Genomic DNA, 24459 nt, shown 5'->3' with positions numbered 1-24459 from the left:
TCCATTGTGTAAAAATACCACATCTTTCTCAACCATTCCTCAAGTGATGGGCATCTTGGTTGTTTCCGCTATGTTGTGTTTACAGGAGAGACAACCAGAGTCCAGTGGTCACCTAAATATGCTGGTCAGATACTTGAGAGAAAGGGTGGAACTAGAAATAAAGACTTGTGAAATAAAAGCCTTGCAAAATGTGCTAATGGGGGATAGTTTACCTGGAGAGAAAGGTGGAAGTACAAACCTAGAAACTGACTAATACTGTACAGGCAGACTGAGGATGAAAAGAAAAAAGGGGCTGGAGCAAAAGGGCTGAAGGACTGTAGAAGTGAATTAGGAGGAAGTGCTGCTGAAGCCATGAACGGTGACTAGCTGGGAGATAATAGTTAATTCAGTTAACTAATGTAGAATGGGAATTGAAGGCAAACATTTAGCTCTCGTAACTGAGAGGGAAACTGTGACCAATTTATTCCCTGAGGCTGATTTCTAAGGGTCTGTTGTACTCTAATCCAATAAGAGATCTCTGTCAAACTACAACAAATCATGATTGACTGATGCCTAATTTTCATTTTATTCAGTTTCTTCTATATTTTTAGTGTGTATCCTTAAAAAACATTGAGAATTATCAACTAAACTCACATACTATCCAACTTTAATCCAAGCTTAGAATATGATTTACAGCATCAACAAATGTCTAAATTGGTTGGCAATGAGAAGATAATGAAAAACTTACTTTTCTGCAGTGAATACCTTTAGAAAGCAAAATGAATACTTTTAAAATGAATACTTATGACTGAGGAAAACACAACTTTTACAAACTAGGTTTTTTATTTATAAAATTTTTTCAGATTACAAAATATTGACAACGTTAAACATATACTAAAAGGCCTAAGGATGTGAAAGTTAACTTTAATGTGTCACCTCACTGGACCATGGAATGTCAAGACATTTAGTCAAACATTATGCTACATGTATCTGTGAGGATGTTTCTGGATGACATTAACATGTGAAAATTGTAGACTGTGTGAAACAGATACCCTCATCCCCTAGTATGAAGTAGTAGCTTCAACTGAAGACATGACTAGAGCAAAAATGTTAAGTAATAGCTGCCTGAGTACTTGAGTAGGGATGTTAGTCTTTTTTAGCCTTCAAACTTAAACCGAATTATGGTTCTTCTTGGGAACTGAAGTTGTCGTGTGGGGATTAAAATTTATACCACTGCTCTGCTACATCCCAGCATTTTGACAGGACAGGACCAACACAATTGCTCTGCTGACTGTGAAGCCTGGGACTGCTCTGTCTTCATGTTAATGGAAGCCAATTTGCAATTCATCCATCCATCCTTGCATCCTTCCTTCCTTCAATCACTCTCCCATACTCCCTATTTGTCCTGTAACCCTCTTAACTTCACAGAAATCTTACAAAGTAGGTACTACTATGATTATCTTAGCAAGAAGGTACACATAGAGATTTTTAATAAATTGCTGGATGTACAGACGGTTGGCCTAATGTTTGTGCTGAGAGTCACTCACAGCCTGTCTCTCATCAGATAAACACCTACTTTTAAAGAAAACCCAAGACTATAAGAAAGAGAGTATAGGCTGCTCATCATACCACAGAAGTGGCAGACCCATTGGTTCACTTCCTTAAAGCTTGTTCCCCTTTTTCTTTATAATTAAAATTCTGATTTGGTTTAGGTATGAAAAGATAGCCAAGTCCTTAGGGAAGATGGATGCCTCTCTTAGTCCCTGTAGCTGTAATGTAACTATTACAAGATGGTGTTAGTAACTAACTCTATTTTCTCTTTGCCAATGATCAGTTAATAACATGAAAAGGAAGTTGGCAAGGCTCTGGGGAAGATTTTATTCCTTGATAATAAGGGAGACAGTTTGAGAAGAGAGAGCTCCCTACTCCTGTCATGAAAGGTGTTATGAGAGAAGATCATTGCTTTAGAGCCATGTCAACCTCCAGGAAGGCAAATACAGGAAGATGGCAGAGAAACACAGCAGTGAGGTGCTGAGTTAACCAGCACTGAACCTGTGTTCTTCCTTCATATAATGTGCAAAATAAATTAAAATAGGGATAATAATAAAATCTAATTCACTTGCTATGAAAATTAAAAGCACATTTTATAACGAAGGTGGCAGCAAACTAATTGATATATTGTCATCAAAAGAAATTTGTAATCAACATTTTAAATTGACTATTACTTATACAAATAAATATGAATAACTTCGTTTATTTTTAGACAAGGTCTTACTAAATTGCACAGGCTGGTCTTGTAATATGTACAAATCTCCTGCCTTTGCCTCTCAAGTGTCTGAGATTATATGTGTACATTACGCCCAGATGAAAAACTATTTATGAATGAATTTTTGTTTATCCAAAACAAGCCCACTGGATTGACATGGTGGTTTTACCTCGTGATATGTGAACAGTGGGGTTTAGTATTTTCTTAAACATTTATTTTCCAACTACCTATTCACTTAGGTTTTTTTTTTTTTTTTTTAAAGGAGCATATTTGTAAAACTAAGCTGTCTTTCACAATTACACTTCCCACAGATGCACTGGCCATTATAATCTTCTAAAACTATGCTTCTACAATAACAAACCATTAAAGTCAATTGAACTATGAGTCCTAAATTAGCAACCAAGCTTTTCTTTAGCATATGCTAGGCATTACTAGATGCTCATGCTAAGTCTTGTGATGCCATAGCAGGACCTAACATGTGATAGAATATCACCACACACTTTCAAGAAAACTTAAGTTTTTGTTCTTATCTCTCATTTTCTTTTATTACCTTTAAAAAAATACTTTAAAGAGTATAGTAATAATTACTGTACATTAGAAATGGTACACAGAAGACCAAGATGACAGGTATTTCAAGCATGGTTTTAGTATTACACATTGCTGTTCTCAACGTAGTTGCTTAGTTCACAGTTATCAGCACAGAGAGTTAGTCAAGGTGAGAATTCTACCCATTAACTGCTACTTTCAAAAACCTGATGGAAATTCTTAGAACAACTGCCTTAGCCATCTTGTATATATACATATATGGTTTTGACCCTACCTTATTTATCTTTTCTCCTATGTTCCATCTTGCATAACTATATATGTTAATCTGAGCAACAGATTTGATGATAAAAATAGAAACTATATCAGTCATTGTTAATCAGCTATTCTTGTTCTGAAAATATGTAACGTATGTATTGTGATATGTTACCCTGTTTCTGTCTTTGTTTTTCTTGCTCTTGTTTTTACTCTTCAAAATAAAAGAAAATTATAAAAAATTAAAAAACATAAATAAACATGTGAAAATGTGGAGGAAGTATTTAACTTTGTTATTGTTATTGATATACCCAAGCCTGACAACATATGTGTGTGACTTTTGCTTTGGAACCTTTGGACTCCAGGAAATTTGGATGAGAATTTCACTGTCTTTCATAGAAACCACAGAATCTCTGCAACCATCTGGGACTCAATTTGTTTAAAGACAAAGATACTCCTGGTGGATTTTTTATAGTTTCATTTTCAACTAAAAAGCCTATTAAATAGGCTTTCAAATTTGGAGAAAAGAAGATCCATAAACGTGGCAAAGTATTACTTGGATGAAGGGAAATTCAAAATGGCCACTCTGGAGTGTGGCTCCTTCAGGCTGCAGAGTTCAGGAGATCTCAATCTGCTATTCTTAAAAGTGGCCATCTTATAGTGCCTTTATTTTAAAAATTATGGTTAGAATTTCAAGATTAATTTATCAGCTGAAGACAGCTACTTACTTTTTAATGTAGGATTTTTCTTTAATACACATTTCCAGGTTTCACACCAATTTCCCTTTCTCAAAGCCACAAAGATATGTAGTGAAGATTTCCACATATGATTTTACTTAGCAGGTTTCAGAACTCTTATTAGATCAGTGCCAAGAAGAATAGTGATATTAAAGAATAAGTCCAGAGCACCAGATGCACTGGAAAAATGATATCTTAGCCATGATTAAATGTATATGCATAAAGATATGAACCTACACACATACATATGTACACTGAACTTTTTGAAGTGGTAAAGGTTTCTTCAACGAAGGGATGAGAAACACAGAAGCAAGTATGTGTACATGAATAGTTGTATAATGTACAAAGTCCCTGGGAAACTTTATATGTGATCAATTTACATTCAGCATGGGGAAACGAGAATAGTACACGAAAGACAGAGTACAGATAACTAAGCATCAATGTTAAAAAGGAGCTTTAGACAACTGTCCATTATCCAGGGATATATTAATGTGGTTAAGGTACATCAGGGATCTGCACACACTCACCTCCCCAAATGAGCTTTGGTAATTAGGCAGCTGCAATTTACTGCAAATTTCCAGGCCCAGGTGGGGAAGTAGGAAAGAAGCCAAGATGTGAGGGAGGCAGGAATCCACAAAGGTCTTCTGAAGCTTGGTTCTTTTCTTTCTTCCTAACCACGCCAATTGAGGAAATCCTGTCTCTAATGTACTTTAACTTTAATCTGAATGCTAGTTAAGCTATCCTGACAGTAAAACGAAATCCAATTGAAAAAGACATTTAAGGGTGTGTGTGTGTGTGTGTGTGTGTGTGTGTGTGTGTGTGTGTAGTGTATGAGGGTGGAGGTTGGGGTTGAAGGACATAAGTGTCCTTTATAAAAAGATTTTAGAAATGTATTTTCAAATGACTACATTTTGGGGGGACATCTGGTATAATGTTGCCTGTGTAGTATCTGTGCAGGAAAAAACATATATATCAATTTAGCCCTGAAATTCAGCATCTTTCCTTGAAAATATGTATGTATGCAAGAATGTATCATTATTATAGTAACACAAAAAAGTCCAACTCTGATTACTCATGCCTAAACATATCTTATTATAACAGTTGCAAGTGAAGTTTATTGTTTTTTTCCAATGGGTTAAGCAACACTGTAAGCACTCTGTGTACACCAATTCATTTAATCCTTATGTAACCTTAGGAAGGTACTATTACTATGCTCATTTTATTGACTAAAAGATTGACTTAGAAATATGTCAAATAACTTGAAGATCACATAGCAAGGGAATGAAGACAGGTTGCCTACGTATGATCTTAAGTAATATATCATTAAAACTATTTCTCCAATTTTACTCATTGGTAAAACTTTTATCAACTACATGCAAAACAGTTGAAGAAACTAGGAAAGTTTAGTTTAGAGCTACAGTAGTAAAAAAAAATATAGGCCCTGGATCATTAGTATTGGTATTCCTGGGAACATGATAGAAATGGGATTATAAGGTCATACCCTAGATTCCTGGATCTGAAAGCCTATGAGACTCAAAAATCTATGTTTTGGTGAGTCCTCTAGATATTCTGATACACACTGAGTTACAGAACCACTGGCTTAAAGTAGAGAAGGACATTAAGAAGAAGCATGTACTCTCACATTTTTGAAAGGCTATAGAGGGGATTTGTGGATTCCTCAGTTACCAACAATTTTAAAATTGTTGTATGCTAGCTGTATGCCTAATAGCTCTTAACAATGGTAAAAGTTGGTGGAATGGTGAAAGATTAGAGAGTTTCTTAATAGTTGGTAGTGTGAGGGAATGCACTTCTTATCTGAACTATTCAGACAGAGACTGAATGACCATTTCTTGTTAGTGGTTGGGAAGGTGGATGAAACATTTCTCAGAGTGGGAATGATGGAACCAGAATACCAGTACGTATTTATTAAGCCTGCCTATGTTAGAGGGCGCTGAGGGAAAACAGGATTCAGAGACCCTTCTAGCTCTTATGTCCATAGCTCAGAGCTCAAAATAGTAGGCTTGTCTCCTCTTGAGTTCTTCAGTAAGATTAATTAATCCCACATATGTGTCTCTATTTACTGTCTGCTTGGAGTGCTCTTTTTAATCCAAATTCTACATATTTTCCAAAACCCAAACTCAAATTGCATATTCTTGTAGAACTTCTAAATTCCCTTCACATTTACTATCAGTTGTATACATAGATGGACTTACATAAAATTGGAATTTAAAAGCAAAGCTTATGTTACATATTTGGTATCTCCCATTTTATTTGGTTCCACCGTAAGCAATCAGCACATGCTCAGGGAAGTGACCAGTTAATGAAGAAGGCTCTTCATGTTTTTTCTTTTTCTGGACTCCTCTGCCCTGGTTCACTTTCATTTCTGTCATGCACAATGATGAGAACATCAAGTCCAGCTCTCTGATTAGGTGCAGACCGGGAATGTATACGGTATGGGGCCTACTGTTCCTCTCGCCAGTTGCTTCCTGCTTGTTTCTTGGCATAGAGCAATTGAAGAACCCTTATTATTCCATACGAAGAGCTCCTCCTTTGCAGGGACTGAGTGCTGTTTCTATCATGTGCTCAGTTCACATAAGCTCTGGGTTGACTGTTACAATCCAGATGCACATGTATATCTTAAAACTCTTATGACAAATGCTGTTATTATGTGTGCAGTGAAGTCAGTTTTCCAATTTTAATATTTCCTTTTTTTCTTTCTACTCTTGTCATATGTTCCGTGCTTCAAAACCATGCTTTAGAAACCACATTTTCACATCTTAAGAACACAAAAAAGTGTCAGATACTTTTTTCCTTTTACATTCTTAGAACTTCAAAAACAGCCAAAAGGAAGTTTTATAAAATACGTAAAAAATATGTGCTGAGAACTGAGGTTTTATATGCCAAGAGTTGGACTGTAGTGAATTTTTATTGCAGCTAATATTAACTCCTAGAAAAAGAAAAGGGTGCTGAAGATCCAGCCCCCCTTTGTCACAGGATAGTATCATGACACTTCCCCACAGCTTCTCCTGACATACATAAGAATCAACTCCTGGTTATCCACTGGTGGATTATCCGGAGTTCCTAGCACTCTTTTTGTTTTTTTTTCTTTGCAATAAAGGCTTTTTGGCTATTTCACAGCTCATTAGCACCTCCACCAGAAGGTAGGTGCTGACAGGGAGAAGAGGGGAAACTCAAATCAGTAAATTTTACTGCTCGTTAGCAGCTCCTGTAAAAGGGGTTGAACCATCCTCCTCCTCAGGATCACCAACAAGCACTCACTAAGTGCTTGGGTGCGTGGTGGAGGTGCGATAGCCACTGTGGTCTTTTCAGTATCAACTACTGACCTTTTTCTTATGTTTTAATCTCCATGACTACAAATATTTCAGAGTTGTCTGGATCATGAACACAAAGAAACTTACCTGTTTTTGCACTCCACTGAGTCGCTGAACCTTGATGATGAGTGAAGCAGTGCGACCCTTGTACTGAATTGTTCTAATAAATGTCCCAGCATGGTCCACATTGAAGGGTTCTGACCAACGCCAATTGCCCCAACCTTCAATACAGATGTGTAACAGCTGGAGAGAAAAACAATAATCATCATAATATCCCACGTGCCAATGAAAATCTAGTCCTGAAATGAAAGTCTCATTGTTGGAAAACCTTTCTATTTCTAATATCTAGCATCTGTTTTCTTTCTAACCTGCATTCTTCACCCGCTTCCAGTTTATTTCACCAGGCTAAGAATAGCAAATATGCCACATAGAGTCAATGTAATCTTCCAGATCACATTTTAAATCTTCTTAAAAATAATGGTCCTATCAGGTAGTAAAAGGCCCATTTGAAAAAGGACCATTTCATTCACTGGGAGGACAAGAGGGTTTAAATGCAAGATCAAAGAACCTTAGATTTTGGCTAATAATTTATTCCTTGTTATGGCTAGACAGTAGTTAAAGTGAGTGCGTGTAGCATTATTTTTGAGCCTAAATTCTTGTTTTTTCCTTTGATAAAGGACAAAATAGCAATTTGAAGATGAAATTTATTTAATATACTCTATGAGATCACAATATCAAAATAGAAATACCTTCAGCATTTTGATATTCAAAATGCCTTTGTTCTTTCTTTTTCTGCACTGCGTATTTACTATAACTTTTACCAAGTGAACCTTTTAATTTATATTTTTATCTATTCATCAACAATGCTGCTTTTAGTAATATCTGGATTTCTCTTTTGATCATTCAAATATTTTCTTTTTGACTACTAACCCATTATCTGCTGTTAGGAAGATCTGTTTAACTACATAGGGATTCCAAAAACATATTAACACATAATTACTGCTTCTTTAGCACATATGTTTAAAAAATACAGTGCTATATATACTAAATATAAGGAAAACTGATATGAGATATGTATATGACACACAAACATAATTTTTATATATCATTTTAACAGATAATCAAAGGTGAATCTCATGAAACACTCCCAACTAACAGACTGAATAAAACTTTGAAAACATCCTGTAAATGTTTTCATAATGGATACAGTAAACATGTACATGGGAATTGTCATAATAATAGAAGTTTTGGTGGAAGTGGATAATTTTTAAATTTCAGTCTTACAAGAGGGCCTGACAGCATGCCTTAGTTTAAAAATTTCCCAAGTTAACTGATTATCACAACCTGTGTTTTGATAGGTAACAACAGTGGATTTTTTTTGAACATCTGCATAAAATATTCTAAAAAAGAGCTTCTAATTCATCCCCTTGCTTCTAGTATGACCCCACTGCAGTTATTCCTCCATACAATGAGCCTGTGAAATCAAAAGGCTACCAGTGAGATGACTTCTGAAAAACAAGGCTAATAGTTAAGGAGGAAAAAAAAAGTCCTGTACAGCGACTACCTTTAGGGAAAATACGATCTTATATACACTCTACAAGATGAAAGTACCAGAATATCTTTGATGTTTAAATAGTAGTTATAGGAGGAAAATAGAAAAACAATAGCAGTGTTTTGGAACCATTTCAATTTTTTAACAGCAGCAATTGGGAATAAAGCTCAAGGCATACACAAAACTAAAAAAATAAATGTTTTCTTTGGAAAGCCTAGTAGCTGGAAATGACAAAACAATGAGACAAAATACTTACGATCAAACTCACTATATTTTTCCTGAACACTCTGTAGACTCTAATACATACAATGTAATTATAACTGAGTTGTGTTCACATTTGCATATGAGTTCAGTTAACAATAGCTGATAGTTGCTCACTTCGTGTATATAGCTTTTGCCACCAAAGAATATATTGTCAGTTTTTTTTTGTAGCTATTTATTCTCAAAATGTTGGCACAGATATTTTATTTGAGTTATGAACATTCAAAAACAATTGGATTTAGTTGAAACATAAAAGTTAAATATGAGAAAAATATTTTTCTCATACTTTTCATATGTATCATTAACTGAATTAATGGTAACACTGGATCTTCAGTTAAAAACATTAAATATCACAGGTGATATTTTTGATGCATAAAATTTATTAGGAAAGGAATTACATTCTTTTCTTTTTTTTTTTTTTTGGTACCATGAATCAAACTCGGGACCTCACACTTGCCAGGCAGCTATATTCCTAGCCCCAGGAATTACATTTTTTTTTTTCTCTTAGGAATTACAATCTTAAGAAATCTACAGAAAGGAATTTAAGAAGCACAAGATATTGTAGTTTTCCTTCCTATGGCATGATGGCCGGGCCTGAGAAACTGTAGCACTATAGTTCAGTGCTCAGACACTCAGACATCAATCCTGGGTGGGATGTATTGTTCCCATTTCACAAACTCAGTTTCACTGTGAGAGGTAATGAGAGGTACTAATAAAAAATAGTCATCTATTTCTTATTTCTATACAGAAAGAAATACAGAATCAGGCAAAAGAATGTGAAATTTGTGTTTGAATACCTAATTTTTATGAGGTTTCTTTCTACTACTCATCTAACACATTTTCATTACCATGTATGTAAGGAAGACAATGTGCTAGGTACTATGGAGAAAACAAAGTTGGAATCTGTGTCTCATAAGAGCTTAGGATCCTGTAATAAAAATAAGGCAAGAACAAATAGCCAATATGAGACAGAAGAAGAGGTGCAAAGTGCTACAGTCCCTCAGGTGAGGAAAGGCCTCCTTCAGACTGCTGTGATTATAAAAGCTTTATGAAGAGCTGCATCTCAGTTTGCGCAGAACTGCAAAAGGTACAGATGATAGTCCATTTTCAGGCTAACGAGGCGATATGAGATGTGAAAGCAGAAGCCATGCTTAATGAGTCAAAGTTAATTTCAATGGGCTGAAGGAAAGAAAACATGACAAAAGGAGTGGGGATTAAGATTAGATAGGTATATTTAGCTGGTAGCTAGTGCTGATTTATGAAGGTATGAAGGTGAGGAAACTGCTGTTTAGGAAATAGTGGGTAGTTTCTGAAGCCTCTTGCATAGTGAGCAATGTGTTAATGAAACAGTAAAAATGGCCCATGAAGGTGGAAATACTTCAACAGGATGAGAGACACTATGGGGCAGGGGAAAGCAATGAGTCTAAGGAATTTCTAGGTTCTTTTCTCAACTTGTAAATTTCCTTTGCCTCTTTTAAGAGTCCCCTTTACTGATCACTTCTTGCCTAACTTCCTTTCATCCAAGCTTTTCGTTCTCTTTGGCCTACTTAGCTCGTGTCTAATATTTCCCATGGTATAGTTACTCAAAAATGAACTACTCTTGTTGGAATTTTCAAATGACATCTGAGGGAGATAGCTCAGCACTCTAAATACCTGCCTGGCAAGCACAAGGACTTAAGTTCAATCCCCAGTACCACATGCTGTGCTGGCTCTGGAATCCTGGGCGTTATGTGCTGGCCCCGAAATCAGGCATGGTGGCACACGCCTGTAATCCCAGCACTGGGGAGGCTGAGACAGGAGGATCACTATGAGTCTGAGTTGCGCAGTGAGACCCTATGTTAAAAAAATAATCCGAAAATGACAATTGAAACTAAGCAAAAAGGTAGGGTATACAGTGGCAACAATTACTAGGAAGTCCCAAAGGGCTGTGTTTTCTTCTTTCAGCAGTTTCTGGTAATGTCTTGGCAGCCAGACTCAATTTGAAATGTTACTATAGAAGACCTCACATGGGTGCATGCACATTTTTTAACTCATTATATAAAATATAACTTTATTTTTTAATTTTTTGGCAGAACCAGGGATTGAATTCAGGCCCTTGCACTTGTCAGGGAAACGTTTATTCCACTGAGCCACCTCCCCAGCCCCAATATAACTTTACATGTAATTAGTGATCAGGGAGTTAGGGATCAGCCTTGAGGACCACCCACAATCATGTCCAAAGACAGAATTCCCAAACTGATATATTTAGGAGGAAATAAAAACAGGAGGAAATCTAAGAAAATAGAGTACGGTTAAAAAAAAAGAAAAAAAAAACATTATTATGTAAAGAATTTAAACTACACCTTGAAATACAAATGAAGGTACCAAACATTTTTCTCTAAACATATATTTCATTATGTACTATGAGACTCCTGTCAAAATTCTACCACAATAACAAATTAAAATTTATCTTTAGACTCAGTTTTCTTTTGCATTTTATCAAAATTACTCTGTAGTGATGTAGTATTTTACAAAGAAACTGAAATCTAAACAACTTCAAAATTTTTAAAAAATTTATTATGGAAATTTTAAGAGTTTTAAAAATCAGTATGCAATACAAAGCAAATATACTTCTATATTAATCTATATATGAGGTATGGTTGAAAAATACAGTAAATATTTAAAATTTAAAGACACATGGCTATTAATCACCCTCAAAATACTCACTTAGAATTTACTTAACCGATTGTTCTTGCCACTTGTTTTCTTTGTGTGTGTGTGTGTGTGTGTGTGTGTGTGTGTGTGAGGTTGGGACAAGGTTTTGCTATGTAGTTCAGGCCAGTTTTGAATGCACAATGTAGCCCAGGTTGGTTGTGAACTCGTGGCAATTCTACCTCAGCCACCTGAATGCTGGGGTTACAGGTATGCATCACCATGCCTCACTCTTGTCACTTTCTGAAGCAGTTCTGGAGATCATCGTTTATAAGTGTCTTTAATTGTGTCATGGCTGCCTTGATATTCCAAATGGAATCAAAATATTTGCCTTTCATAGTAATTTTGACTTTGGAAAACAGCCAGAAGGTGCATGGTGCCAGACTCAGTGAGTAAGGTACATAAAGACACACTAATGTTTTAACCAGGCTGCTTCCTGCCTTCCCATTGGATGGCACTTGGAAGCAGCATTCACTATAGTTTTGGTCATACCTGGTAAAGGCACTCACAAATAGGATTTCCAGAACTGCTATGTGGTATTTTTATACAATGGAATATTACTCAGCTATAAAAAGATAAACTTGAGGCTTTTATAGGTAAATGGATGTTACTAGACATCATACTTACTACTAGTGAAATAAATAAGAAAGGTACAGTAGATAGTGTGAAAGGGAAAGAAACTGAAGGAAAGGAACAAGTGAGATGAGAGAATTGGGGGAAAGAAAGGAGGGAAAATATATGTATATACACAGGATAGCTTGGATAATTGTACTGCTGAATTCTACTGGTCTGTTGAAAGCAATAGTTAATGCTTAATTTTTTCTTCTCTTCTTTTTAAAAACATTTTGATCAATTTTGCACGCTTATATCTGGTACTCTGAACAACTCCTCTGACAACAACAATATACAATATAACAACCAATGTTAAATTCTTACCATTTTGTTTAATGAAATTCTGTATCATTTCTAATTTTTAAACTATTTTTTTCTCTTTTAAAATGGCATCAGTAGGCTGTGAATACAGCTCAGTGGTATAAACGCCTGCCTGGCATGCTCAAAGTCCAAAGTTTGATTCCTAGTACTACAAAAAAAACCCAAACTGAAACAAAACAAAACCAAAAAAACCAAAAACCCTACCAAAATGGTAACAATAGAATTAATAGGGCAAAAAAAGTGGGAATGATGGGCTAAATTTGCTTAAAGTGAAAGGCAGTACTTCGTAGGAGATTAATCACAATGTATCTTTTACTATAATAAGATTTTGAGAAATTTAAACATTCACCATATATTTTGATTATACCAAATATTATACATATTTATAATTTTGTAAGTATTAAATATTAAAATGTGGGTAGTATTTACTTCTTAAAATTTAAACTTCTCAGAATAAAAGCCTAGTGTAGAGGACATTAAAAACTTTGTTGAATAAATGAATTAAGATTGGTGAAATCAAAATTAGTGAAGGCAACCAAAAGTAGATATAGTGAAATATTAGTAGTGATATTTATGCCTAAAATATCATGAATATGAAATAAAAACATTTAGAAAATTTTCTATTTAAATGATCAATAAAGGAGATAAACTGTATATAGATAATGATATTAAACTTCAAATAAATGTAATCCCTTAGATTCATAATTCAGATATTATTATATATTAAAACATCAAATATACTCAAAGTAATAAAATATGTTCAGCCTCATGTATGAAAATAAATTAAAAAAATCTTGTCTATGCAATATTTGGAAAGCAAATTAAAGGATTAAGTTGCTTGTTTGAAACGCATGAGTCTTAAGTAGAACTGAGTACATTTCACACTGCCAACTTAGCCTAACAATGAAATATTCATGTTGCTCATTATAATTTTTATAAGACAGTTCAATTTTAGGATGTTCAAGATATCTAAAATAATGGTAGAGAACAAGTTGAAAAATGTCTAGATAACTGCTATTGTGTGATAATGTCATGAATTAATTCTGAACACTGGACTTTATGTATCTTTTCACATTTATAGAATACAATCTCCATTCTAAAAGAATGATTAAGTGGAAATAAATAAAAACTGTTTTTGAGGGGAGATTTTTGACTTTTCGGTATAGTTTACTTTGATAGAAAAAAGAAAGTTATGGCAGGAGGATTATAACTTGAGCTTAACCCAGGAAGCTTTCTGAAAAATTGTCTCAAAAATAGCAAGTACAAATAAAAACAAAAGGGCTATGTATGTAGGTCAGTACCAAGGCCCTGGACTCAATCCTTAGTACTACAAAAATAAATGTTACCATTATTTGGAAAGTTAATTAAATTAACTAAAAAATTTACAAAAGATATATGCAGTACATCCCACTTCAAAAATAAACAATCAATCAATCTATCATCTATCTATCTATCTATCTATCTATCTATCTATCTATCTATCTATCTATCTATCTATCTCTATATCTATGCATCTACATATCTATTCCTAAGGGAGAAAAAGGTCAGATACATATCAGAATACTTACAGTGACTGTAATATACTTTTTGGGGGTGTTTTAAGTTTCCAGTTTTTGTGTGCTTCCATGTGATTTTCAAAGATTAGAGTATCAGTAGGTATTATTCTTCAGTCAGATAAAAATTAATATTAGAATGAAAAATGTCTAATAGAAAGCATACAGAGGTTGTATTTAAAGTAAGAAGAAATTGTACATTTCCATTTTGAAACCCATATTCAGCCTCTTCATAAAGTTTCTTGCTGTATTCCTAGTTAGTGTCAAAGCTTCCCCATTTGCACTTGTAGCACTGTTCTAAGAGGAAGACATGATCTCAGCTCATCTTTGTGGCCTCCACAGCTCAGCACAGCATCTGCTTGGCTACACTGCTATATAGTATAAGTCATAATCCTTAAAGGAGCTTAATGTGATTTCCCCTAGGATAATAGTTTTGTCAAGTTAGCAAATATATTTAATGATCTATAGTAATTAAAAATTTACCATAAGCCAACTAACTGTACTACACATGGAAGATTTATAGAAGAATGAGAACTTAACTTGACCTAAGAATGCTTATAGCACAATGGAAGAAACAGATTCAACAAGAATTATATCGCAAAATTTTATTAGGAGTAAAAAGAAGTGTAGGATTCCAGGGGTGTTTTGCTGGGAGAAGCTAAATTTTGACAAGAGGACATATTTTACTTATCCAAGGAAATAACACACACACACACAAAACCAGGTTGAAATGGAATAAAGGATGACAGTATTGTTACTTCTGATAAACAAAAACATGCAATAGCCTAACTTGTCACATGACAGGGGACAAGGGATAGAGTGGTTCTTTCTCTACAAAACTAACATTTACAAAGCAAACTGGATTAAAAACAAACACAAGTCATAAATATGACAAACTATGGCTAAAAACTAATTGTGTAACCAATATTTGGTTATACTTCTTGCCAATATAATTTGAAAAATTAACTTTATATTATGAACTTATCAGTCTCTAATAGTTTTGGTCATTACCCAAATGAAGCCTTTAAATACAGATTCTGGAAAGGACAGAATCATACTGGGACAAAAGTATTTTAGGAGGTCAGATCTTACTCTTGGACAACCAAGATGCAACTGTGTAGATTGCTGCACATGTGGAGAAGTGATGGTTAGGGGAATGACCTAAGCGAAAGTGGTAAAGGAAGGAAGGGTGAAGAGGCACTGACTGCTATTTCCCCTGGGAGCATCAATCCGCCATAAACACCAAGGACTGAAACAGGGAAGGCGGTAAAGCAAAAAAAATGCTGTTGTTGAGCTGTGAGAAATTACAATATTTATAATATTACATCTATATATTTTTTGCTGTTGTTTTGAGACAGGGTCTTACTGTGTAGTTCAGGCTGGCCTTGAACTCACTTTGCAGCCCATGCTGGGCTAAAAAACTTGCAATTCTCCTGCCTCCTGACTCATTCTGGGATTACAGGTGTGCGCCACCACCACACTTGGCTACAGCTATAATTTCTATAGCTTTTTTTTTTGAGGCCAGGGTCTTGATATGTAGTTCAGGCTGTCTTGAACTGACTGTGTAGCCCAGGCTGTCCCTGAATGTGCAACAGTTCTCCTGCCTCCATATCCAGAGTGCTAAGATTATAAGCATGTGTCACCATGCCTGGCTCTCTTCATAGCTTTTAAATAGTACATTTTATTATTTCATCATATAGTTTATAATAGTCACCTGAATTCTCACAGGTAAATTAAATGTCACATTTCTAGCAAACATTAAGGATTAATAAATGTTTCAATATATCTGTACTCAAGTTACAGAACTTTTAAAAACATTTTTTAAATGTAAAGAACCATAAACAGAACTCTAAGTTCTTGCATTTGTTTATCAACTTTTACTCTTCACACATTAGTCTATGTTCAGTCTCTGGGTGATGTATATATACTTAAGAGAAAATATCTGAAAATAAGTTAAAAACAAGAGTAGAGAAAATGGTGGTATATTTAATATTTATATATTATATAAAAATAACAGAAAGTATAATTGTTATTCTTTCCTTAAAATATCTAAATCTAAATTATCAAATTAGGGGAAAGCAATTTCCTTAGCAAAAAATTTTGTAAAAAGATTTAATAAACAATGTTGACATATTTCATCTTAAAGCTTTATTCATAACATTTGCGACATTTCTATCATGAAATATCTTTTTCTTACACACATACACACATACATGTTAAAAACAAGTATAAAATGAGATATATGCTTGTTTAAAGAGGTTATTTCAATATCACACATACCTATTGTTTTTAAGTGGTATGGGGTTTCCTTTATTTAAATGATATATGACTGAAAAAACATGAACTGTGATATTAATAGCTGCCTTACGTTCCGAATTGCATAACAGTCTCTTTACCCCTGATACCACCACAAAGTGCTGAAAAGTGAAGATTCAAAGAGCCTTGATACATATATTCAAAGAACCTTGATATACTGAAGAGGATAATTTATGTTCTCTTTGTAAGAAAATAGTAAATAGTCAAACAGAAACTTTCTCTGCTTAACAGAGTTGTACTAATAGCTGAAAGATTCTGGTACTGGGTATACACTATTTTAACAGTCAATGATACAATATAAAGATAGTCAATAGCTATCATGTACTCAAAGGGATATAATTCTTTAGTGGAAGAATTCAGAGTATGTGGGATGGAAGTAATAAAGAATAATTTCTTTGAGCTGGGAAACTGATGCCAATAAAACAATAAACTAGGGAGGCCATGTGATAGTTACTCAGATTTTGATAAGTACTCAGAGTTTGCCAACTAAATTGAGGCTTTGTTTGTTTGAAAATTAATTTTGGGGCCAGAAAGATAGCTCAGCGGTTTAAAGTGTCTGCTTAGGCAAGCTTAGGCAGGGGCAGCGGACTGAGGTTCGATCCCCTGGCACCACATGCTGTGCTAGCCCTGCCCTCAAGGTGGCCTGAGCTGCCCCCCACCAAAAAAATTAATTTTGATTACAATTAAGAACAATAGAAAAAACATACAAAAGTGTGAATTAAAATTCTCTTTTTATTGTTTTAAAAGGTAACATTCATTATTCAGCAAAATTTAGTTTAATTTAGAAGACATGCCAAGATATGTTCTAAGAAAAGATCAAGCGGCTTTATGTGATTTTAAATTTATATTGACAGTATAACAATTTAGGTAATTATAATTGTTATCTCTGATTTTTAATTAGGGAAAAAAGTCAATGATGGATATAAAAGAAATCCAAAATTCTTATTTATTTTCATTTAACTACACTTCCTTGCCATACAAAGAAAACATTTTTGTAAAGGTTAAATAAAGTATTTCATGGCAACCGCTGCTTCTTAGTGCCTGTATACAGGAAACATGAGCCAGCCAAAGTTGTGCAAGTTGGTTTTCTTTCCCAGTGAGGGAATGTGGTATCTCAGACCTTGTCCTAACTCATTTTATCCCCAAGTGTAAGTCAAGCAAGTCAAACATGAACTAATGCCTGAAGGGAAGTCCCTGACTCCAAAAGTATGGATTATTTCACATTTATCTTAAAAATCTGCTCTCAGAGTTCTTAAAATTCATTAACTTGGCAAGTCAGGAATTATCATGAGAAATGAAATAATTTCATAACTGTGAAGTCATCCAACATTCCATGTATCTGACACTCACTGGGCTTGGCCATGTTTTGGGCATTATTCTGACCTTTAAATAATATGTTCTTCAATACTCTGGAAATAATTGAAAACATGGTCATAATTAAAAGTGCCACATTATAATAGGTATGACACTGTCTTTCAGCTAATGCTTTTGTTATACAGACTTGTGATCAGTTCTGATTAAGGACTGTCAGACTATGTAAGATGAAAGCTTTGCAATGTTCTTAGTAAGTATTTACCATTACTTAAAAAATGCAAAACACCATGTTTTTATGGTCCAGCTACATTCTCTTTTCCGAAGCACTATATATTAAAATTCACACTTAAAATTAGTTTAGTGAAGGACCTTTATGTTTAGATGTCAAGAATTCATCAAGAATTCACATTTGCAAAGCACAGGCTTATGAAAAGGCTTTGAGTGTCTTGTAAAAAGCTTAAGGAATCTCCAGTATGTTTTTTCCAAAGCTATATTTCAATATTTAAAATTTATTGCCAGCGGAGGGACAAAGAGACCATTAGCAGCACCAGAAATCATTCCTCTGGGTGCTTCGCAGCTGACATAATCCACAGTCAACCCCTTTCATGCAAGTTTATAGAAAAATGCTAGAAATCAGCCATGGGATTGGATAAAGTGCCCTATCACAATCTTCTTTGCCATTTTTTATATTTAAAAAAAACCTTCAAAAGTCTTGAAAAAGGTTATATTACAAATGATTTTTACAAAGAAACTAAAATATACAAGAAATTTTAACCTCAAACTTACATCTCTGACTTAAGCAGAATAAATGTATCTTGCAACAGAGAATGGGGAACTTCCCAATATGGAATACTTATTAACCAAAGCTGCCAGGGCTGCATTCACTTCTACTGGTGACTTCAGAAGGTACTAAAAGCTTCCTCAGCTAACTGAGTTTCTTAGAATTCCTGATGAAATAAAAATACTTTAAGAGAGATAAGTGAAGCAACTGAATCTACAGACTACTTTTCTGATGTTTTTATTACTGCTTAAAACTGAAATAAAAATATAACTGATGGTGAATGGACAGTAGTTCCGGGTACTCAAATGGAGTCAGTGTTTACAGAATATTTTGGATTAAAATCTTTGCCAGATGGTCCCAAGAAGTGTTTACATCACTGTTGATTTTAGCTATCTTAATGTCAGCAACAATAAAAAGAAGCTTGTTACTGCCACTGGGGAGCAAAGGCATAAAATCCTTCCTCCCCAAATGAAATTGCTAGTTGCTGACAGCTGTGCCCTGTACAACAATAGAGGTGATAGTGTAGATTTCTGGGAAATTATTTCCATGATTAGAGAAAGAAACAGTATATAGCAAATTTAACTTGTAATGAAGTCCACTTTAAATACATAATGTTTAGCAATTAAACTATGTACTTTTATGATAAACATCAATTTTTATAGAATAAACACAAAAAAATTAAACAAAAGTGTGAACAGCTGAGACTGCATGTGGGCTTGAGAGTTGGTTTCATTTGAAGTACATTGCTAATCTCTTCCTGTAGCATTTTCTTATTTTATGAGTTTTCATTAGAGGCTGCAGACAGCCCAAAGAAGCAGGAGTGAGAGGACCAAAAGCTACTCTTTTTCTGTTTTAACTTTCCAATAAAGTCTCTGTTGTAAGTCAGATGGTTGCAGGTCTTTCTTTTCCAATCATTGAATAAACTGCTCAATTCCTGTCCAGAATAGGAAAGAGCCAATTTCTCAGAAAAAAAAAAATCTAACCAAAAATTTGATATTATGTCATAAGTTCTCTCTTAATGATTCGGATTGTGTCAACAATGCTTGTCCAAACTCATCAGTTTCTACATGCTTTTCATTTTTCAATTTACTCTTTGTGTATGTAATTTTAAAAATTGTACTTTCTGTAGAAATGATTCAGCCTACTACAAGGAAAAATCCTTCAAACTGGAAGATCCTCATCTTTCTTTGAAAAGAGCAAACAGATTTTCCTGCTCCTCATTCACCTAAGAGATGAACACATGTTGCCCCCATCCTGTCCCCAAGTTCAAAATGTCACTTCTGCCCTTGGAATGTACATGCAAGCAGCTTCAGATACATGGACTTAAATCCTCCAGAAAGGGTAGCCTGAAATAGTATACAGGCAGCCTTCTCTGGAAAGTTGTTAAAATCAACTCTTGAGAATCCTCCATGATTGTGTACAAAGGCACTAAGTTCCCAACAACATCTGTTATTCCATAAACTAGGCTCAGAAGTGCTGGAATTACCAGGAGCAAGAGTAGGAACAGTAGCCCCACAAGGTAGAATCTCCATAACTTGAGGCTTGTCAATGATATGGACTGTCTAGTTTCTCTTTTCACAGTGTCAACAATTCATGGTTGGTGACTCTGACTGTACTTGGAAGATTTGGTTTCACAAGAAAAAGCCACCCACTCTTTTGGCAGATTAATCAGTGATTTGAGTTTGAAGTGTCTTGAAGGAGTCCAAACTGTCAACTGACCTTGCTGGTGGCAGCCATCTTGGCAATGATTGGCAGATTATGAATGACAAATGACACTTTGTTTTGTGCAGGGTTTTTTTTTTTTTTTTTTTTTTTTTGTATTTCAGGGAAGGGTCTTTACGGTGTTCAGGTTCTTACTACTAGATTGGACTCGTAGTGATCCGCCTGTTTACAACCTCTCAAGAGCTGGGATTACAGGCATTCACTACAATGCCTAGTTTCAATCACCATCTCAGAATGCCCCAGGAGCGGGGCCAACATGGCAGGCCTGAGGATCGAACCCCCGGCCCCTGTGCCTGCTTGCAGTGCTTTAATCCACTGAGCTATTTGGCTGGCCCTGTTTTGTGCAGCTCTGACAGTGTTCTACAATGCCAAAGCCTTCACATCTGTGGCTGCATGGGCATTGAATGTGTGGATTAATACAGCAGCACTTCTGTTTAAGGTAACTATATTGAACATAGCTTCCTGATAGCCATCTCTACTGCTTCTCTGGAGACCACCATGTTTATTATCCCATCTCTCAAGATTATCCAGTCACCGGTGGACACTGACAGCAACCTGAATTTTGAAGGGTGTGGTCATCACAAACCTATCCCCTACAACTGCAATGTCAGGCATTATGAACTCATTTGGTTGACATAGAATAGTGCCAATGATAATTCAAGTGTTGACCATAGTCCACGTATGACTGCAGTTCCTCCCTCCTCAGCATCATCCCAGAATCCTTCGAGCATAAACAGTGTTACCTTTCCTTGATTCTCCTCATTCATATTCTGGCTGACACTGAGTAATATTAACATATCATATTCAGTGACACTCATGACAGTATAGGCTACTCAGAATACTGGCACAAGCTACATGCCCTATCATCTAGGGATCTTCTATCAAGGAGTAGAAGAAGCCAGTGAGACACAGGAGTCTATCCAATGCTCAGGTTTGGTGAAGCTGGGCTGGGGCCACCTCTCGTTGGCCTCTAATCAGGCCAAGACCTAATGATCAAGAGACCAGGTCATTCCCACCAGAAGTTTGAGGAGCATCTCATGGGGGACTTTATGGCCTCTGCCTTTCATGCTGGGGAAGTCCATCAGCTGCCATCTTGGGCTGAGGCCCATCTGGGGCTCTAAGGGCCAACAGGAGCCTTCTGCCACTGCCATGGCCTCTTCACTGGTACCTGTTGTGGCTCCCACCATAGTGCAGGCCCTCAAGGACAGAAAAGGTAGTGTACTAAGAGCCCTTTGATTTCTTACTCTAGTTAATTTAATGTAATAGCTGAATATTACCACAAGAGCTTTTCCTTGGGACACCTGGCATCACAGCATGCCTCTTTTAAGCCACCTTTTTGGGCTCTCAAGAGCTATTCTTAGTCCACGTGTACTGACATCATATTATGGCATATGTGCTGAAATCAGTGTCTCTTTTTGTATATGTATGTAGAATATTTATTAAGGATTCCATATGATACAAAGAACATCATTTATAATTTTAATATAATAATATTTGAAACCTATGTTCTTGAGAAATGTCAAAAAAGCAATGAGAAATATCAACATTTATCTGTTTAGTGAATATATATCAAACATGTAATAAGCAAATGCAGGGATAGATACTGTGGAAACATTACTTTATTAAAGCCTCCTACTCTGCTCCCCCTTCTACTCTCAGCAAACACCACTACAACCTCATTCACATTCACACTTATCCTCATTCTCTCCTTTGTCTCAATGTAGGATGAAACTTTTGGGGTAAATTGTAAATGGTCACAAATCCTTTTCAGCAGCTCTCCTCAAGATCCAGTTCTATGTCTTGTGGATCCAGCCTAACCTTGTGACTTGTACTGCCCAATAGATTTTGACAGAATGACGTGCTAGTTCTGGGCCCATGTTCAAGAGGACTTGTGGTGTCTGCTTTTGTTCTCCTCAGACAACTTTACCATGTACAGAAGCTTACTAAAGAGGCCACATGGAAGAGAAGCAAACCATCTGGCATAGCCTGACAACTATGAAATATACAGGCTGTGGCCACCCTAGGAAACCTAACACTAGCTGAAATGCCAGCTGACTGTGGCCTCCTGAGGGAGTCCAGGTGAGACCTGCAAAAAAATACTCTGAAAGAACCAAGATTTCTAACCAACAGACTTAAGTCATTAAGCTTTGGTTTATTAAGCAGCAATAGATATCTGATAAGAACCTCTTCCCATCCAAGGTCAATCCTTTGATCTGTAATCTTGATTCATTCCTCTTCTGCTCTTCTAAAACAGATTATGCCATTAATCATTATTTCTCTATTCTACATCATAAATCTCTTTCCTCTATATTTCTTTAAAAAATCAGGCTCATCCTCTGCCCTTTCTTACTTTTCATTCAGTTCTTAACTCATTGTACTCTGGTTTCTAACTCTGCTGAAAGAGCTTTCCTTAGGTCATCAATGACATACAAATGCCAAATAAAATCATCTTTTCTTTCAGGTTCCTGAATCACTCAGTCACTGATATTTCTATTCCTTAAAACATCTTCTTTTCTTGACTTTTAAAAATATCAATATAGGCTGAAGCTCCAATGGTGTAATCAATTAGCGCGCAGTACTTATATAAAAATATCAATATATCCTGATTTTCCAACTATCTTAATTTTCCTTCATCTTCCTATTCCCCCTCAGTATATACCATTCCTCAGCGTACACCCCTCCTATTCTACTACTGGTCCCTATGCAACTTCATCTTCAAGATAGCTCCAATGATCCTTGCCTTGTTGCCTGAGTCTTTGTGTAGTGTCTTCCAGATGAGTAGGCCTGATCTGTGTTCCTACTAGGCTGTTACAGAAATGACAACAAATGGTATGTGATAAATGCATTTCAGCTTCTATCTGTTCCATCTCAGATCACTTGACCTTTGCAAAGTTTAACTGCCACATCATGAGAATATGGAGAGATCTTTGTCGTAAGGACCTGAGACCTCCTATCAATAGCCATGTGAGTGCACCATTATGAAGTGGATTCACGATCCCAGAAAAGCCATCAGATTACAAGCTCCCACTAACATCTCGATGGCAACCTGAGAACTAGTTAAACAACACCTGAAATTTCTAATAAAACTTTGAGATATAAATGTTTGTAGTTTTAGCTTTTCCAAGTTTGGGTAATTTGCTATATAACAATATGTAACTAATATACAGATTTTGGTATCTGCAAATGGGATACTACTGTAACAAAAACCTAAGACAATGGAAGGGTTTTAGGGAAGGGAACCAAGTAAAACATGGAAGGACTTGAAGAGAGCGTTAGTGAATGTCTAAGGTACTTTAAAGAGATTATTAATAGAAACATGATGGTTTTAATGGAGGCTGGCACTGAGGCAGCAGATGAATGTCATTGTAAGACAGGGGATTTTTGCCATATAGAAACAGAAAGGCCAGCCCACTATTACCTGTAGTAATACAGAAAATTTAAAATAGGCTTACTAAACTATGTGATCTCACTAAGATTACCAGGAAGTGCTTAAATGTCTCCTAGCTTCTATGTGCTATTTATATGAAAATCAGAGAGGGGAGATACTGAGCTTAAGGAGGGACTGTTGAATAAAAAGGAGCTAGAACCTGCTAGTTCTGAAGGCAAGTGATGCTACTACCAACAAATGGCTTCTAGGCAAAGATCAGATCCAGTATATCACCAACCAAGAAAACCAGGATAAGAGATGACACAGAGTGTGCCTTGAAATCCATTAAGGCCATATAAAGATGTAAATCTGAGCTTTACAGAACTACTTGAACAAAAGGGGTTCAAGACACCAAAGGATAATGTCCCTCAGCATTGTCAGAAAAATCTTAAAACAGAAGGGCTATGTGTGCATGTGTGTGTGTGCGCATTACTGGAAGTTGAACCTAGTGTCTTCCATATGCTAGGCAAGAGCTCTACCACTGAGTCAGAGTCACATTATAGGCCTCTTGAGAAAAGGGTCTTGCTATGTAGTGTAGGCTGGTCTTGAACTTATGATCCTCTGTCTCCTAGTGAATCACCATACCAGGTAAGAAGGGTTTATCTGAAAGAGATCTGTGGGTATGATTTTTGACTACTATAGTGAACCTCAATGAAATTAGAAGGAAATTGACAGAATTTTTTAAAGCCTACTCTTCATGGAAAATGATAGATAGAAAGGGGAACCCTTTTTCACTGTTGGTAGGAGTGTAGACTGGTGCAACCATTATGGAAATCAGTGTGGAGACGCCTTAGAAA

General features: G+C 35.7%; 1 protein-coding gene and 1 pseudogene across 1 annotated transcript in view; both read right to left on the bottom strand.

The window, feature by feature from the left end:
• Vps13b (vacuolar protein sorting 13 homolog B) overlaps window positions 1-24459 on the bottom strand; it is an 881657-nt gene that overhangs the window by 58167 nt on the left and 799031 nt on the right. Inside the window, 1 exon segment of the mRNA XM_023699943.1 lies at window positions 7200-7355. Coding sequence (XP_023555711.1) covers window positions 7200-7355 — 156 coding nt within the window.
• On the bottom strand, window positions 19788-21422 carry LOC105743342 (annotated as a pseudogene).

Source organism: Octodon degus, unplaced genomic scaffold, assembly GCF_000260255.1.
Source record: "Octodon degus isolate 3935 unplaced genomic scaffold, OctDeg1.0 scaffold00118, whole genome shotgun sequence".
Lineage (NCBI taxonomy): Eukaryota > Metazoa > Chordata > Mammalia > Rodentia > Octodontidae > Octodon > Octodon degus.
This window is presented reverse-complemented; position numbering and strand designations above follow the sequence as displayed.